The 19,538-nt window shown below is 40.0% G+C and overlaps 1 protein-coding gene across 2 annotated transcripts in view; it reads right to left on the bottom strand.

The window, feature by feature from the left end:
- Nucleotides 1-19,538, bottom strand: part of nlgn3a (neuroligin 3a) — a 223,590-nt gene continuing 204,052 nt past the window's right edge. For both annotated transcript variants that reach the window (XM_088430611.1, XM_088430612.1), the window contains one exon: nt 1-3,486. In XM_088430611.1, coding sequence (XP_088286737.1) covers nt 2,628-3,486 — 859 coding nt within the window. In that variant the 3' untranslated portion in view covers nt 1-2,627. The remainder of the gene's footprint in view (nt 3,487-19,538) is intronic.

Genomic DNA, 19,538 nt, shown 5'->3' with positions numbered 1-19,538 from the left:
TTTTAACTGTTTTAATTTGGTACATGGCACAATCAGCATGTATGCATCTGGTATACATAAATAAATATTAAATATTTCATACATAAATATACATATAGAGCTCTTACAAAGACACCTTGGAGTGTTGGCGGGGGGATGTTCGTCTTTGAATTATTTGTGTCGGTGCTTTTATGTATTTCGTTGTTAAATGGGAGTGATATCTCCATAGAAGCCCTATACATATATGTATGTATGCCCATATTTATATATATATTGAAAGAAATACAAGTGTGCACTGATGTAGTTTCTCTCAGTGCAAACAGGCCACTGTCTGCTGCTGCTGTTGAAGAGGAAATCTTACAAAGTCCACACGCCAGTTAGTTCAGTTGTTTCTTTAAGCTATCTTTTTCTCTTACATGTAAAATAATAGATTTATTTTTTTTATCATCTTTAAGCAAAATTAGACATATAGAACTTTGAAAAAAAAAAAAACAACAAAAGTGCTATTTTGCGAAGACAGACACCAAGAGACGCAGCAGAAACACGACTGGTAGTACAAAAAAAAAAAAAATCAACAACGTGGAAAAAGTATTCATCCTTGACACCCCCCCACACAATCCCCCAAAACCACAATGTACAACCTACTGAAAAATAAATTGTATACTCACACACACTCATATGTTCACTCACTCCCCTTTCGCGTTCCACGCACGGTACATCGCACACAAGCAGCATATGTACGTGCACGCTTCCTTGAAATCAGATCAGATAGCTTAACAGGTCAATTGGCTGCAAAAGATGCACTTTCGTAACAAAAACAATCACAGTAACAAAGCGTTTGTCTCCAAGCCGGAGCTGTCCTTAGCAAACCCTACCACGCAAACTAACCCCAAAAAAGATCAAACCATTCATGTTGTGCTGCAAACAACAACAAAAAAGTTGCCCCATATGGTATTTTAAAATCTCTACATCTGCAAGTCCGCTAATTTCACAACCTAGTGTCAGTCTTTCTGTCCCGCTCCTTGCGGGATAGTCTCTTGGAACAGAAATTACAACTAAAAAAAAAAAAAAAAAAAAGCTTTGTAAGGCAATGAACTCAAAAAAATTGTATGGAGAATGTTAAAGGCCAGTGAAGACAAACAAAGGTTGGCAGGATTCTATTTTTATCTCAGAATTCTCACAAATTCAGTAAATGTGTAAATAAAGAAAACAATGAGAACTCTGAGAAGGATGTCAGAATTCTCTCTTCAAATTCAGAATTGAAGGAGAAATCTGAAAATATCGTCAGATTTCACTAAAATGATAATTCTGAGAATTTTCATTTAAAATGAGAAAGTGAAAACTCTGCATATAAAGTCTGCATATTAAGTCAGATTTCTCATTTATTGATCAGAAATCTGACTTTCTAAGAATAAAATCAGAATTCCCTTTAAAGGGAGAATTATGACAATAGGCAGAATTCTGAAGAGAGAATTCTTTCTATGAAGTCACGATTTAGAATTGTAACTTTAAAGAGAGAAGAATAAGTTTTCTTTCATTTTTACTTATTTTTTAAATTTTGACGAAAACACAATAAATGTTCAGAAGAGTAAGTATTTTCACTAAAGCTCTCAGAATAATCACTTTAAAAGTGGAATCCTCACTTGAAAGTCAGAAATCCAACTTCTCAAAATAAAAAAGTGAGAATTTTGACTACAGTACTTTGAAGTCAGAAATCTAACTTGTTAGAATTCTTAAAAACAACATTCAAATTCATTTTAAAGTAAGCATTTAGTGAGACTTTAAAACAGTAAAAATTCTAGCAATTAAGAATTCAAACTAAAATGAAAATTCCAACTTTATTCTTAAAATTCTGACTGAAGAATTCTGAGAATAAAATCAGAATTCTGAGTTGAAAGTGAGTATTCTGACTTTAAAGTGCGAGTATAAAGTCAGAACCGTTAAGATAGTCAGAATTCTGACAGTTAAATAATAAGTCTTACTACAGTGAGAATTCTGACTATTCTCAAAATTCTGTTTTTTAAGAATTTTGAGAATTCCGAGTTCAAAGTTAGAACTCTGACCTTAAAGTGAGACTATAAAGCCAGAATCACGTGGTTAATCAGAGTTCTCACTTTAAAACATGTATTCTGACTTTAAAGTCAGAATTCTGACATAAGATTAAGAATCCTGCTTATTTTTTCGTCTTGACTGACCCCAATCCTCTTCTGTACAAAAAAGAGTAGCAATTAAAAACATCGACATAGAGGCCATTGTTCTTCATGTGTCTCCTCCAGGAGGAAGGAGGATTGGGAAATTAAAAAGCACTTTTTGTTTGTTATGAATCGAAGAAAAAAAAAATCTGTGGCTATCTTAGTCCGTTTAAAAGGCTTTTAAAAGGATGCTTTTCAGAAAATAAAAAGGACACAAGACAAAAACCGGCCCCTCCCCTGGCGAGGAGAAGGGAAGCAGTTTTGATTTTGGCAGCTCCGCACAACTTGACATCCATCGAGAGCTCGGAGGCGACTCTCCCCGTAGTAAAAGTCTCGTTAAATCTCTTCGCGTTTGAATCCGGCCCTCCGTGGTATTCATTTATAAAACACAATCCTCGGCTCGGTGGGCTCCTCCTCCGCCGACCCCGCCCCCACCCTCGCCTGGCCTCCTTAAAGCTATACGCGCGTGGTCGAGTGGGAATGCGGCAAGCCGGTGGAGTTGAATCCCGTGGTGAAGGTGTTGTAAGGGTGCAGGTTGGGCATGCCCACCAGGGAATTAGGGATCATGGTGATGGTGTTGGGCGTCATGAGGGGAATGTCGTCCGGGGAGCGCCGCAGGGTGAGCGTATAATCGGGGAGGGAGGCCAAACGCAGCGCCCCCTCGTTGCTGTTTCCCGCCTCGCACTCGTGGTGCGTCTGGTTCATCTGCAGCGACATGATCTCCTCCTCGGGCGCGTGGTGCCCGATGTCGTTGGAGGCGGTCTGGCGCTGCGGGCTGGGCTGGCCGTGGCCGGACTCCTGCCGCCGTTTGTCCTTGCGGTAGTAGAGGGCGGCGAAGGCCAGGACGTTGAGGAAGAGCAGCGAGGCCCCCACGGCGATGGTGACGCTGAGCTCGGTGGAGTAATCCCGAGGGTTCTCCACCACCAGGGGCCCGGACTCCTTGTCGTCGCTCCAGTTGTCTTTGTCTTCGCTGTTGTACGCCGGCGACATGGGCGGACGCTTGGTGTTGAAGGGCCAGGTGGTTTTACCGTTGGGACGCTTGGTGGACAGGGTGTTCTGAGTGGTGTCCGGCGGGGGCACTTTGGTGGTGGTGGACGTGTAGTGGAACATGTCGTGGAGGTTGTACAGATGGGGCACCAGGTGCTTCCAGAAGGCCACTTTGGTGGCTCGGTAGTGGTCGCGCACCCGAGGCTTGAGGCCGATGTGAAGGTACAGCTGGTCTTGGGGGTTGTATTTGGACCAGGCCACCTCCTCGAAGCGGTTGGCCTTGGTGTGGATGAACTTGGTGTCCTGGGGAACGGGTTTGTTGGGATCCCTGCAGTGGAGACAGTTGCAGAAGGATGTTAACTCATTGACTGCCACATCGGGAAAATACGTCTTTCGCATTGTTTGCCGTCGGTGGTGGTGAATGGGTTCAATGAGAGTTTTGATGTTGACTGCTTGCACTTGTCGTTTTGGCTTCGGCCGTAAATTTAATACTGCAATTACATAATTATTTAGTGAATAAGGCAAACGCTTGTATAATCCCCCCCTACACACTCCCTTCAAAGCATCCTTAAAATTCTTATTTGCTTTTAAATAGTGTGAAAAATTATTCACTTTTCCATACTAAGTCACATTTTCAAAAAAATCATTCTTGCACCTTTTAGTCAATTAACAAAGTATTTTAAGTTCTTCACTTTTCTTTTAAATCTCTTCAACATTTTACCTATTAAGTGTTTTGATTTTAATTACAAAATGTGACACATATTGACACATATGAAAACATGCTATATATATATATATATATATATATATATATATATATATATATATATATATATATATATATCACATATCATATATCACATATGTGTATATGTGTGTGTGTGTATAGCATTTTTTCATAATGACTTTTCCGTAACATAGTTCAATATGTGTCACAGATTAGTTTTGCATTCTTTAGGAAAGTGCAAATTTTCGACATATGTCCATTTTCTACAAAAACCACCTTCTTTAAATCTCTACTTTCATTTCCATGACCAAAACGGTTCGAATTGGAAACATAGTGTATGAAAGTCAGGGGTTCGTAGATGTTGTGCACCATTGAAAGATGAATATGCCCAACTTTAAACACATTTTTCTCAAAACTTACAACTTGGCACCATTCAAATTGCCGTAACTGTCAATTTTTGAGCTACCTCTGTGTGATGTATTTCATAATAAAGGGAAATCGATGTTTCAATTTTTCTTTTCAGATATATAAGCCCGATTTTGTGAAACTGCATCAGATACAGTACTGTATAGCTAGAACAACCCCCAGGTAGGGGTAAACTAAACCAATTTTGTTTTCCATTAGACCAAAGAGACTGAGGTAATTTTCAAAACTTTTGTTTTGATGCCAGCGCCTTACATGGAGATTAATGCACATGAGGAATCTGCCATGAGATTGTTAAACAACTTCCAATAACTTTGGAACAGAAACTTGACAATTAACTGACAATCATTTCCACACAACCGTCAGAATTCTTAATGATTCCCAACCCCTAGACTAAATAATTCATCAGTCGTTCATGTGGTGAGAGGAGGCACATTTAAAACACTCCAAGAAAACACATCGGCTTGTTTTTTTGGGCTTGAAAGAGATTCAGTTAATCGATCATACTTAGAAATGCTCACAGCAGAGCAGACTGCAGTTTTTAATTGGGCTACCCTGGAAACGATGCTGCCCATATTAAAGTTGATCCACTGGACCAACATCCAATTCTGGAAACACAGATGTCAAAATTACTATAGTTAATGAAAAGGGATAGAATAAAACTAAAACTGGGGAAAAAAGTAAAAATAATAAATATGAGTGTTTTGATAGACTGTTGCCATTCTGTTGTTAAGTCCATAAATTTGATTAAAAAAAAAAACAAACCTTTATTTATTTTGCCTGGGTTGTTTTTAAGACAGCTTCATGTTACACCGAGGTACGAAAAATCTTTTGGGAAATTTCTGACAAAATAAACCGTTCTGACACCTAATGCAATTGTTTTCCCCAGATTTAAAAAAAAAAAAAGCAAAAATGTTGGTATGATTCAATAATGTTCAATACATCTCCAAATGATTTTACATTGTTCAGTATCATTCCATATAATTCAAAATTATTCTATTAAATTTCACATCATTTGACCTCGTACCACATATTCCGTTAGCATTCACACACAGGGGTTAATTCACCTACTTTGAATATTGTGACCTTTTAGATTCTCGTGTTTGACAAATAGTCTAGCCGGAATAAAAAAATATTAAACTAACAATGGTTTATCAGTTCTTTGAGGCTTTATTTGATCATTTTATAATAATGTATAACAAATTACAAAGTATATGAAAGAGGAAGCGTGATAACAGAGGATGATGAGGGATGAATTATAAATAGAAAAGTACGATGCAATGTGTTTTTTATGTGGTAATTTAGTTTATAGTATACGTGTATAAGGATAGTTAGTTAGTTATAAAGATGGTACATGTATATATTATATGTTTATATTAATAGCGGTATAGTATATGCATATACGCATTATTATATTATATTAATTATATTATGTAGAATTGTTGCATATTATATTTACTTTATTTTTATTTGATTTATTTGAATATCTTATTTATATATATATATATATATATATATATATATATATATATATATATATATATATATATATATATATATATATATATATATATATATATATATATATATATATATATATATATATATATATACACATTTTTTTTTCCATATGGCAGGGGTCCATTGTATTATCTTATTCTTTTGTTTGTACATACTTTATATTACTATATATTACTATAACCATTACAGCCACAACACGCACACAAGATCTCAATGCAGCGTTTGTGCCTCCTCCCTATGGATAGACGGCGCCTCGGCCAGCTCGTCCCCAAAGCCCCACGCAGCAGCCGCTGCACCCGCCCTCCCGTCTCCCTTCGCAGATGTTGCTCTTAATTCAGTTCGGATGCAGTCTGCCCACAAAAACCAGGGCAGGGGCTTTTTAAGTAAACACATATGAATAAGTCAGCAGGCTTTAGGGCTCACGTCAGGAGGCATCTTGTTGTTGATAATCCAACACTAGTGGAACCCTTCTGCTAATTGCTCAGGGAAGGCAGCGCTGTGTGCATTGGCATCTAGTGAACTGATGTAAAGTGGACCATATTAATCAAGACACCGAGCGGGAACTGCTCGGCCCAATGTGTGTGTGCGTGTATGGGGGAGGGCGTGGGGCTTTCAGGAAAAGATCAAAAGAAGGTGAGACATCTTTTATTAGATGCAGTACTAGGCGTCAAAGAGTTCACCGATTCACTTTTTGACATCTCAGCCTTGACATGTCCCTTTCCCAATATTGTGAAGCAACTGATTGATTCAACCGTTTACCGGTTTACCCTGCAACTGGCTGGCAACCAGTTCAGGGTGTCTTCCGCCTACTGCCCCAAGCCAGTTGGGATAGGCACCAGCAAGCCTGCAACCCTTGTGAGGATCAGCGGCTCCAGAAAATAGAAGGATTGATGGATGAAATTGATACTGAGCTTAGCAGAATACTACACTGTATAGAAATATTAGATGTGAAAAATCCCCATAAATTTTGGTCTGTGATATGACTTTGGGAGCTGAAATTTCTCCTTTGAGTCAGCATGGCTTGTTTAAATGTGATCACTAGGAACAGGAAGTTTATAGCTGTCATACCAGCTTATATGAGCACTCGTCCGCTGATAGCTAGCAATTTATATGTGCGAGACACAGCTATAATGGAGCTCGAGGCACTGGTAAAGCGCAACAACAGGTGTCGTGTGTCAATTTCAATGTCAATGTCAGTGTCAGTGTAAGTAAATTGTTTATTCACGTCCTTAACTGGGGCTTGAACATGTTTTCAAAACATAAAACAATCACTGATGGTTGTATGTTCATTTAAAAAAAACAAATAGTGACAACAGAAATGTGATTTTAGTCTGTTTTGGCAGTACTTTCAATGCTTTAGCACCATCATCTTTAGTATGCTCTGAAGAAAGTGGTTGTAATGTTGTAATGACTCGAAATAAGGTAAAAATTAGCCATAAAAAGTGTTAATGCACAACCTATCTTCCATCATCTTGTGGTAGAGTTGTAATTCTAATACATAACAAATACTAACGAGTAAAAAGGAAAATGCATCATGAAGAAAAAAAAAACACGTCACACCTGATTATAAGTCAGTGGTTCGGCCAGAAAAAACGACCGACAAATAGTCTAAAAAATACAGTGATGGAATTATCAATCAGAGAGATGGGAGTCAAAGAACACAATCTGAGTCAAAACAAATGATCTTCTGCAGAAGATAGAAGGGCTCAGTCTATTCCATTCTGAAGAGAGCCAATTTGAATACATGGAAAATGTGCTTTAAATTAGATATCTTGCATATATTTCCATCATACGGTATGATGATGCACTTTCCGGCAATCGAACGTAAATTGTCACGAGCGAAAGTTGCACAGTCACAATTATAGCTTTTGTACGCAGACCTGCAAACGAAAGCCGCGGCCTTGAGAACGCAACAATCACTCGACTCGGAGAGGTTGAAAGGAAGCAAGGAGCCGCGTGACATTTCTTCAAATGTCATGAAATATCCCTTTGCGGGTTTGATTGCCATGTCAGCGGCACGCCAAGTTCAAATTTATTCTGGGATTTAGCCATGCGTCGGTCACAGTGTATTTTTGGCACCGGTCCTCGTGTTTGGAAACAAGAGAATTAAAAAGCACGGCAGAAGAATTCAACCCTCAGTTCGTTTTCTCGGCTGTCAATTTTTCCTTTTTCAGGTCAGTGCTTCTGGGAGAGGTGAATAGGAAGAAAGGGAGCGGGAATGAGAGAAAGAGAGAGAGAATGAGCGGTTAAACAAATTGAGACGGCTAAAGCCGAATCCCTGGACCTGGGCCCGTGTCAGCAGAGCAGCCTGTAAATAACCACTTTTATTAGGCCCGTAATGATCCCCAATGAATATTGACAGGCAGACTATGATGACTTTGTAGCTGAATATCAGTAATTAAGTTTCAAAGGAGCGGCTGGTGGAGGTAAGGTCATATTGATCTCCCTGTGCACAACATGCCAGGGAACAGGACGTCAATGGAGACGTGCTTGTCTGCAACCCGCCAGCCTCACGCACGCACACGCATGCAAATCTCCCCTTCGCCCATGTACAAACACGCATAGGACAACAATGACGGGGTCGAGGCAATCTCAGTTAATGGGAATTCCGAGCGGTTCCATATACGCTACCAAAGCGCTCATCTCGGCTGGGTCAATTTGGCGAATTGTGATAACAAAAAAAGATCTAAAAGGTACTTGGATAAATCTCACAAAGCAATCTGTGCACAGGGAGTTTAGATAGAGTGCGAGATGTACTTTGGAAAAGCCGCATCAGCTGAAAATGAACACATTTTAAGAACATAAAGAAATCAATATGGCAGCTATGGAAAAAATTGACTTGAGAGTTGACAAAAATGCTTGGAAAATTCCTTCAAATAGCTGCCTTTTGAAAACCGACGCATAACCTGCTGCCTGTGTGGACTAACAAACTGCACAAGTCACAAAAAATGACTGCTAATCAGTGAACTAAACACTTGACCTTGATTTGGAGTGGTAAAAATTAATGGTGTACAATATTTTTCATTAGTCAGAATGTCAAGGTTTAATGTAAGAGACACTGACTAGAGGCACAAAAAATAGTAGACGAAATGGAAGAAAAAGTAGTAGTAGTCATGGCAACTAATATGTGATGTACTGCTAGCTTAACATACGAAACCTGACAAAAAAAAGATTCACTTTTTACGCAGCCAAACATGCGATAACCTACCAGGATTCTACCTTATGCCACTGTGTGACAAACGATTCTACTTAAGGTAAGCCAATTTAAACTTGATTTAGAACTGGAAGGTTGGAATCCAACCCGAACTCGTTTGCTGCCTTCAACATGAATGGGATTGAGGGATTTTGCATATCAGTTCAAGATTTACTTTTTTATATAAATAAGAAGCCTGAAAGGTAGTAAAACACAACGGGTTATGCAATGCACCGGGTTATAAAGTGCACAGGATTATAATGCACGTCTTGAATGAACCGATCTTTTTTGGGAGACAATTATAAGTCGCACCAGGTATAAGGTGCACCCAGTCATAAGGTGAACTGGATTCCAAGGTGTAGCCTCAATGAACAGCTTGATTTTGATAAATTTCTATATATTTGGCACAATCGGTTATAAAGAGACTTGGGATACAAGGTGCATCTGATTATGAAGCCTAGACTCAATGCACAGGTCCATTTTTATACATTTCCAGGTATAAAGTGCACCAGGTTATAAGGTGAACACCGAATTATGAAGTGTAGTCTCAAAAAAGGTCTGTTTTTGGAAATTTTTATGTATAGCACACAATGGGTTATAAAGTGCACCGGATATAAAGTGCATCTGAATTCAGGGCACGGCGTCAATGAACAGGTTTTCATATATGGTGGCACACTGGGTTATAAGGCAACCGGGTTATATGTCACACTGGATATCAGGCAGAATTGGTCAAAAGATTCAAAGGGTTATACGTGGCCTCAAAATATAAGGCGCTGTCTCAATGAGCAGATCTGTTTTGATAAATTTTCAAATATTGGATGCATTGGATTAATAGGTACACCAGATTATATGGCGCACGAAATATAAGACACACCCTGTATGAGGAGCTCTGGGTTATAGAGTTTACTGGGTTATAAGGTGCACCCGATTGTAAACCGCAGTGTCAATGAGCAGGTCCACTTTTGGAAAATTCCTTACTAAGGGCGCACTGCGTAATAAAGTGTACTGAGTTATATGGCTCACTGGGTATAAGCCACATTGAGTATAAGGTGCAACGGATTATACGGTTTACCAGGCTATAAGGCACATCTGATTATAACACGTGGTCTCATTGAACAGGACGGTTGTTTGAAATTTCCATATATTGGGTGCACTAGGTTATAAGGTGCACCAAGGCGTACCAGGTCTATTTTTGTAGATTTCCGTAAATAGGCTGCACTGAGTTCCAAGGTGCACCGGGGTTATAAGGTGTATTACTGCATATTAAGGAAAACAAATCAGTACAAGAAAATAATCAAATTTATTCAACTTTTTGTACCATCATTTAACAGTCAATAGAAAGGAATTTTGAATGTGCTTTTCAGCCCGAAAAATGTGATATAATGCTGCTTAATAATGACAATGGCATTGAGTTCCACAGCAGACGGGCTCATTGCGGGGGCATATTTACAATTAAAAGATGACTCACATATATTTATCTCTATTGGCATATCATGACATTTATGGTCCTGTGAAGCCCGGGGGACCACCTCACTCTCCCACATTAGCGTGCAACATGCACCCTGTCAAACCACCCTCTTAATCTAGATGGACATTGGAGCTGTGGCTGGACTCCAGGCACTGGAGAAAGATTATTACACCCATAAAAGAAAGTGTTTTAATGGCCTTTCACATCCTTTCTAATGTGTTCATATGCTTGTGGTACCATAAAGCCCTCCGCCCACCACACACACACACACACACACACACACACTCACGCACACACACGCACACTGTTTTTCTCTATGACCCACCGACCCACACTGACCTTGGACAGTCATGCGTGTTCAAGCGCTTCCTTGTGTTTGTACTCACGATTGACTGGAACTTAGCGTACTCGATGTTTCTATATGTCGTGACGTGCGGACCAGCTTGTCTACGTGAGCGTGCCTTTGTATTAGAAAAGCAATCCAGGTGCCGCGACTTGACCCGAAGGCTGCACGACTTTAACACAAAAGCGTGTAGCGGTTGCACGCACACTGCAGAGGAGAAAGTGATCCCATTCTTACATGACATTTTTCAAGCTTCTCCATGAGAGGATGTGCCACAGAGATGACAAAGTCAACCATAGCAATACTTTATGTCAGTTGGAATCATTCTAGGCTCATTATCCATTCCAGACCATGTCTGGAAGCTCTGATGTAAAAGGTAGATAAGAGGATAGAATGAATATCATTTTCTCTTATTTTTTATTATTTTTTTTTTTTACCCCATTTCCCATGTACCTCCTTTCCCTTTTCATCCTGATGTAATTTGAAGCGCTTGAATGATCATAGACCTAGCCATCACCAAATCTGAAAAGACACGTTTAGGCGCCCCAAGGCAGAAGACAAAAATCTATTTTCACTACGCTCAAAAGCCCCGAATTCCTGAGCTGAGTTATAGCCTCACCATATCACACCAAGGGAGGTGCATTAAATCTGAGGCACTGATGCTCATTTCGCTAAGCTGCTAAAATATGCAAAGTTAAAGCCTTTTGAAGGTTGAGGTTATTGTTGTTACCGTTGTGTAACAAATGCATCGCCCGCAGCTGTTTATCTACTTACCAGGTAACACAAAGTAAGCATTTCAGTTTGATTTTCACTCCAAACACCTTGGCCTGCATTCCGGGTTAATTTTTCGTAAGCGCTTTTTATCCGGTGCTTGTCGGCAGGCTCGTAGGACGGCGTGCAAATTATCAGGCCGTGCTCTTTTGCCCTTCGTGTGGTTGCATGCCGGGGCGGAGGGCTGAGTGATGCATGCTTTATATTTAATGGCAGCCTTCAGTTCAATGGGCTAAGTGATGCGAGGCGAAACGCTGTGACTTTGGACTGAGCTGAGGTGTTGGAGGACACAGCTCTTGGACCATTTTTTATTGATTTTCTTTGATTACATGAGTGGAAAAAACAAAACTCCTTGATTGGCTTTTCTGTCTGGAAATCCCCTCATTGCTGCCTCACAATGTTATTTATCATTCATGCCTGCAGTCTGAAAGTAGCGGGTACGCGAAGGCACTTTGAAGAGTATAAGAGATGTTCACTGGGTTTCTGCCGGTACCAGCAAATCTGATTCAATGCATTTTAATGTAGTGACAGGAAAAGTACATTTTAATTTTCAAATTGAGAGCAAATGAAATGGAACATGACATAACTTGTTGCTGAGTTGTATTAGAGTGACATCCTTTGTAAATCATGGTATGCTTTTATCTTGTGAAGTTCTACACTAATGGGCATTGTCATTTGGGACAGCATTTACTGACAGAGAAATCAGAAATAAATCGATGATGTTACATGATCACATGCCCGCCTCTCACTAATCAATTAGATCCGCACTCTTTTTACCTTCTCAGATCCAAATATTGGCTACAACATTTCCAAATAAGGAACGTACCTAATTCAATGGCTTGCGCAGATTATTATTTGCAGCTAAACTGTTGCAACTGCTACAAGGGATGAGTACAGTAACCATACAGTATAGTTAATGATTTGATTTGGGAACAACACCTCAACTGCGGAACTGATTCATATTTAATCACATCTTGTGGAAAGTGCGGCAAATGGAACTGACTGCCATGGTTTTGGACTAACATGATGTCAACTCTGGCCTACAGCTTGTCCCATTACCTAATTGTATAACTGCATATTGGTTAGCAAAGCTAGCATATAGGCTAGAAACAGATAAACAGTAAACTGATACTGGCAAACAATAAAATAAAAATAAATAACAAACTGATAAATAATATATTAGGGTGAAATAAAAAACAGAGGATTTTGTCATGCAAACATGTGGGAAGCATTGCCCCCTAGTGGTAGGATCACAAAGTGCTTGATTTGACATGTAGTGAAGCTGGCTTTTTAAATGTTAGCATTGCAGAGGATGAGCTTAATTAATCGTGGCAGCCAATATCGTGATCTCGATTAAAATTCAAATAATTGCGTAGCCCTACCTAGTTGTATTAATACACAATTACGGAAAGTAAATTGAGTGAGGGCCAAGCTAGCACATTGGCTAGCAAAGCTAGTACTTTAGCGAACAAAGCATATTTTCAATATTCTTTGTCTCTGTACTGTGTTTAAACAAGTACCTGTGAGCTGTACATTCTGAAAAATTTACTACTAGGGTACTAGCGTATCTTAAAAAAAAAAAACTCACTGGCCCATTCATGGTTAAAAAAGGAAAAGCAAGATGATAATACTTTTGATTAAATTCGGTGGAGCAGGGTGAGAAACAGTGGCCACATATGTGTCAGTGTACTTCCAGAGGTGTTTGAATCAAACCATTGGGTGCTAAAGTGCACTATAGACACCTCGCCGTTAAGTTGGCAGACCAAGCAATCAAGGCAGTATATTTTAGCTTCCACAACTAGACTGCTCTTTTTTTGGCACAGAATAATGAGATACTGAGATGAGGGGTGTGGATAGAGAAAGAGCGAAAGAATAAATAAAGTATCAACACATGACAGAGCTGTACTCTTTAACTATACCTAGCAAGACCTTGCACAGCATGTGACAGCGCTCACACACCGAGGAGGGAAATGAGCACAAGCCAGCAGAAAAAAAAACAAAAAAAAACACCAAGTGGAAAGTTGGACTGACATATTTATAGCGCTAATGATATGTAGTGACTGATCTTTGCTGCCTTTTCATCATTCTGTCTTTTTCTGAAGTGCTCCGCCAGCGCTTTTGGATGTCGGTGCACACGCTGTGCTTTTATTTGTTGTTTGAGAAAGTGTGGAAGTTGCAGCGTGTGGACACGAGGCAAAAGTTTTGGAGGCATGGCTTTAAATGACGTTGTAAAAACAAGTCACGTGATATAATCTATGATTTAAAGATTTTTTTTTTTTGTCTGCATCTTCCGCTTCATTATCTTTCTTTCATCAGGCTTGATTAGACAAATGTCCCTGCCCATTTCTCCTTGTGTCCATCTGTGCATCACCCTGTGTATCTATGCAACCTTTCCATCTGTGCCGTAATCTCTCAGTAGGTTCATCCATCCATCCTGATTGTTCTTCCCTCCATCTACCCATCTAGCCTTCCATCTAATACATCTCCCTTACCTGTGTACTCTTCATTGAGTTGACTGTCTGACTTCAATTGATTCCATCCATCAGTTTATAGTATCCTCATCCATTCATCTAGTCATCTCTGCCCTATCCAACCTTCCATCATATCTCTGCCGATTCATATTTTTCGGTCCTTTATCTGTGCATACATCCTTCAGTCGGATAAAAATTTCTCACAGTCCAATTATCTGTGTGTTGATTTTAGCAATGGAGTCAAGATCGAGACAGGATCAAGAGTTTTGGTAGTAGAGACCGAAAATGACCAAGACTTTTGGAAGGAGAGATCGCAAAAGACCAAGACTTTTGGAGGTCAAGACCGAGACAAGAGCAGCACTCCAAAACAGGGTCCATAAAGTGTCCTTACAGCACCCATTCATACATTTTCTAGAGCCACATACCAAAGTCTCTTTATAATTAAAACAATTTATTATCAAGGCAGTCGCCCCTTGGTGAGTAGTCACCTCAGCGTGGTGGAGGAGTCTGTGTGTCCCTATGATCCTGGGAGCAAAGTGGTCTGGGGGTTTAGTCACCTGTAGCAAACAGGTCCTCGATGCCGGACCAGATTAAGCACAGCTCACAGACTCCTCATGAAGACTAAAAATATTGGACTCAGTTCTCCCTTGACTGGACGTGGATCACCGGGGCCCCTCTCTGGAGCCAGGGAGCCCTGAAAGGTAATGTGGGTCCCACTTCAGATAGGCTTAGCGCCTGTGGGCGGAGCCATAGGGGTCAGGTGCCATGTGAGCTGGGGGACGGCCAGAAGGGGACCTTAGAGGGGAGGTGGAAGTCTGGCGTTCCCTGCTAAGGCTGCTGCCCCTGAGACTTGACCCCGGATGAGTAGTAGATAGAAGAAGAAAGTACAACAAAGGCGGTCTTTGACATACTTTAACGTAATGTATTGAAATGTGATTATAGTTTATCAAAGCTTTTATCTATATTACAATTTTGCATTTCAGATACTCTCATCATGAGAGGGAACTGATTCACTGAACCCGGAAATGGCTACTGAGACAAAATTGGATGTTCAGACTCAACAGAACTAAAGAACTAAATATGGAAGAGATCCACCATTGTGCGAAATTTATGGAGACGGGGATAGTGTTGGGAGGAGAGGGCGACTAAGAATACCTGAGGAAAACGTTGATCGTGTTTCAGAAGCTTTTATTCATTCTCCTACGAAACCCATTTGCACTGCAGCTGGGTAGTGGCAATGATTTTGTTCCACAGTTGAGAAGGACACGACGGTGGAGCTCTTGTATATTCTGTATTTTCGTTGCGTCTGACAATCCGTCTTTGTAGCAAGACCAATCTCAAGAACTACAGCAGTCCTTGAGCTATCATTCGGACTTCCCATTGTTCCTTTTGCCTGTCTAGCGTTCCATGAAAATGACAATGTTAACAGTAAAGGCCGTTTCATCCAGGAACCATTCATCTAATGTCCAATCATAAATCATCAGAAAACAAATTAAATCAATGTTGACAATCCCTATAAAAAGAGCATAAAGACAAACTCACTAACATGCAAACTAAAAAGATTGGACACAGAGTCCTCTCTGTGTGCAGTTTTGTTCTAGCTATTACGACGTGCAAAGGACACAATTTTGCCTTGTAAAGATGACACATGAGAGTCTAGGACAGGAAGGGCTTTAGGGGGAACGGTGGTATTATACTCACGGTTGACATGCAGCACAAGTGTCTCAACATGGTGTCACACATGTTTTGACAGGCGATTTACAGTCGAGGAGAGGAAGTGCGATCTGGGTTAGCTCATGGTGAGTATTTGGAGAAGGAGGGAGGGAGGGAGGGAATGAGAATTTCTGTTGCGGGCTGAAAAGTCAAAGGGAATTCAACCGGGTCCTAATTAAAGGGATGTCCTCCAGAGCCAGACGGGGCTTGGGTGAGATACTCATTCCCTAGTGGAGTCTAAATGAGGACAATGAACTTTTGGAAATAAGTCCTCTGCTTCAGGGGGCACTCACCAAGAACTGATGATCCAGTCTTATAGTTGAAATCAAATTTACAACCATTCAGTTGTGTTGACAATTTGGCCTTGGAGCAAGACTTCATTATAATTTTACAGGGTCATAATAATATTGCCTAATGTAAATTATGTCTGTATGCATGGAAGTCACTGAGAAATTATCCTTATTGCAAATCAATGTTCCAAAGTATTTTAAGCTGTTAAGTAAAAGTAGTGTGTTACTTTTACACACACATTTAGTGCACTTTCAGTTTACGCTCACAATGCTTTGCTAAAAATCAAAGTTGGAGTTCAAAGGGAAATCTTCATAAGGGAATCAGTGCAGAAAATAACAGTAAAAATGTGTAGAGTGCAATTTTTTGTTGGGATTTGTTATGTATCTCCAGGCGGTTAAAAGTAAAGGGTTCCATGCCATCTAAGATGGGTTTTGAGCATAATGAAATTCCTCAATATTTTTGTTGTCATGAAAATAATATTGTTCTGTCTTTAGGTTTACTCTTGATCTCATCTGGACTTGGACCTTTGTGACTGACTTGACTCGAACTTGGACTTTTGTGACTCTGACTTGACTTGGACTTGTTACTTTGTGACTGACTACACTTGGACTTTTGTGAATCTGGTTTCACCTGGACTCGTTACTTATTGACTGACTTGGACTTGTACTTTCTGACTCATACTAGATTTGGTCATACGTTTGTGACTGATTTTCCCTGGACTTGTACTTTGTCTCATAGACTTGACTTTGAATTTTACCTTAGAGAATGACCTGACTAGGACTTATACCTTTGTGGCTTGGACTTGACTTGGACTTTTAACTTTATGACTCAGATTTGACTTGGACTCAAACATTTATGACTAAGACTTGACTTTGACTCAGAACGTTGACACTCAGACTTGGCTTTGACTTCTCCGTTTAAGACTGATTCAATTTGGACTCCACTTTTGCGACTAGGACCTGATTTGGAATCCATAAAGTTAGATTTGACACTTTACTTAAAAATGTTTTGTAGAACATAAGAAATAAATAGAATACAGTCGAACCTCTATATAGTGAACCTCTACAAAGTGAATCTCTCTTCATAGTGAACGAATCTTTACGGTCCCTTGCAAAACAGCTATATTTGACGTGTATGTAAAACCTCCTCATAGTGAAACTCCACATAGTGAATAATCTCTTCATAGTGATGCTATTAGTCAGTCCCTTGACAGCATCTACCTCTATATTGTGAATATCTGAACTTATCGAAAATTGTGAAGTTGTAAAATTGGGCGCACTGTCGGGATTTCCTCCCTGCCTAGCCGTTCTCGCGCGCCGCGACTTTCTCTTGCATTTTCACTTCGTCCGCCGTCCACTGCGCACGCGTTTCTCCGCTGGTCATCCCTCCGAAAATTCTAAGATGTCGGAATCTGCCGTGAAAAGTATGGATGCTAGATCTATAAGTCGGAAGCGAAAGCCTTTGTCGTTGGAGGAGAAGTGCGACATAATTCGGAAGTGTGCGAGTGGAGTGAAGCAGAATGCCATTGCAAAGGAGTACGATGCTTCGCCTGCTGCGATATGTGGCATTCTGAAGAAGAGAGAAGAGATAATGCGACTTGTGGAATAATAATAAAGATATTTGTTCAATGTAAAATGTTTTTACATTAGTTTTACCGCATTAGATTTTAGTGTTTAAACAACTTAAGTTGTTTAATGTACATTTATTTACATATTTATTTTTAAAAAAACGTATATAAAATTATTTACATATTTATTAAAAAAATATTCACATATTTCATCAATGAATTCTGAACATTTTAGGAAAACCTCTATAAAGTGAATCTCTCTTCATAGTGAACTTCTCTCCTCGGACCCTTGAAGTTCACTATGTAGAGGTTCGACTGTACCTATACATTTGAGATACCCATATTGTAATATACTGTATATATACAGTGTACATTTCCAAAGTGATCTTCTGAATAAGGCGAGACAAGATGGTTGCCAGGCAGAGGAGACAGATGTTTAGTTTGACCTCAGTGGTTTTGCCTGAGGATGCAAACAGCTGACATCAGTCCATCTGCACTTGTCTGCCATTAACAGTTCATGCATCGACTTGTGCTCGTGGCCACTCCTGCCTAAAAGCCACACGTTTAGATGTCAAAGTCAAACTGATCGCGCAGTGGATGATGTAGATGTTGTTTTCTTCCCCCGAAGATAAGATCAATAGCTCTCTGGTATACATGGATTGTCAAATTAAATTTCAATTATTGGAAATGATGCCTAGTTTTGCAAAAAATGAACTTGTGCTTTGTGATGGGCAGAGATAAAATTGAGTATGGAGGAGGAGGGGTCACCCTGAGCAACTGTCTAAGTTCAAGCTGAAGAAATCAATACCAGTGAGGGCAACGGTTGCTTTTCTGATAAGTCATGGTGTCTTTCAAGGCCAGACAACAATGGAGTCGCGATAGCATTTTCGGCTTCCCCGGCCAAAATAAAAAACCCAAAGGAGCAGACACAGACGCATATATAAAGACAGGCCTTGCACTCAATCCAAAACGTCAGCTGAGCACGGATTGCATTGTGCCCACTGGAGGTGCATTTAATCTTCCTTGCATTCAAAATGTGTCAGGTTTTTCAAAAACACCTCTAAAAAATATCTGTTAAAACGTGTTTTCTTTTTCTCTTTCCAATCCCACTTTTGTGGCAATTCCTTCTCGCGACAACCCATTTCATGTGGCACCCAAGTTCTTTTAATAGGACTCTGATTGGATTTCCTCCTCTACTTTTCACTGATAATATACTGCAGCAAGTTTTGAAGACAGACATTATTGGTTTGCCTGATTTAAAATTGAACTTAACCGTCAATTAAAAGTCCTTATCGCTTATTCCCTATATAAGCGGTTGTCAAATAGGGGTACGAGTACCCCTCGGGGTTTGTGAAGGCAGTTCAGCGGTATCCAATGCTCATTTTATCTCTGGAAATCGTTGGGTCCCCGGGACTTGCAATACTAAAAAAACTATGGGCGCAGACAGAAATGTATGGACTCGCAAAAACTGAGCAGTAAAAAGGACAAAATTAGGAGCGGGAATCTTTGACTGTCTGGCCATTCGATTTTGATTTTGGGGTCTCAGATTCAATTCAGAATCGATTTTTGATTCGATTGATTTGCCCTCTTGACCCACACTTCAGCTTTGATTTCCTGCTAGCGTCCTACCTCGAAAGATATCAAAAAAGCTGCGCGAAAGTAGCATATCCATAGCTGCAGTAATTTACAACGGGAACTCAAGCTGACAGACCAGGAAGTGAACGTGAGAACATGATTGGCTAAGGCAGCCAAGAGTATAAGTCCCATCAAGAGCAGGCTTCTGCTGCTGGCTGAAATTGCCTTGTGTGAACCAAGTGTGTCGCAACACCCATACGAAAAAAAACATCAATTTTAAAGTATGCGTCCCATGGCAAAAATTATGCGGTGTGGAC

The sequence above is a fragment of the Hippichthys cyanospilos genome, chromosome 13 (assembly GCF_059441005.1).
Source record: "Hippichthys cyanospilos isolate Australia breed blue-spotted pipefish chromosome 13, RoL_Hcya_1.0, whole genome shotgun sequence".
In the NCBI taxonomy this organism is placed as follows: Eukaryota; Metazoa; Chordata; class Actinopteri; order Syngnathiformes; family Syngnathidae; genus Hippichthys; species Hippichthys cyanospilos.
Note: the sequence above shows the minus strand (reverse complement) of the source record. Positions and strands in the feature narration are given on the sequence as shown.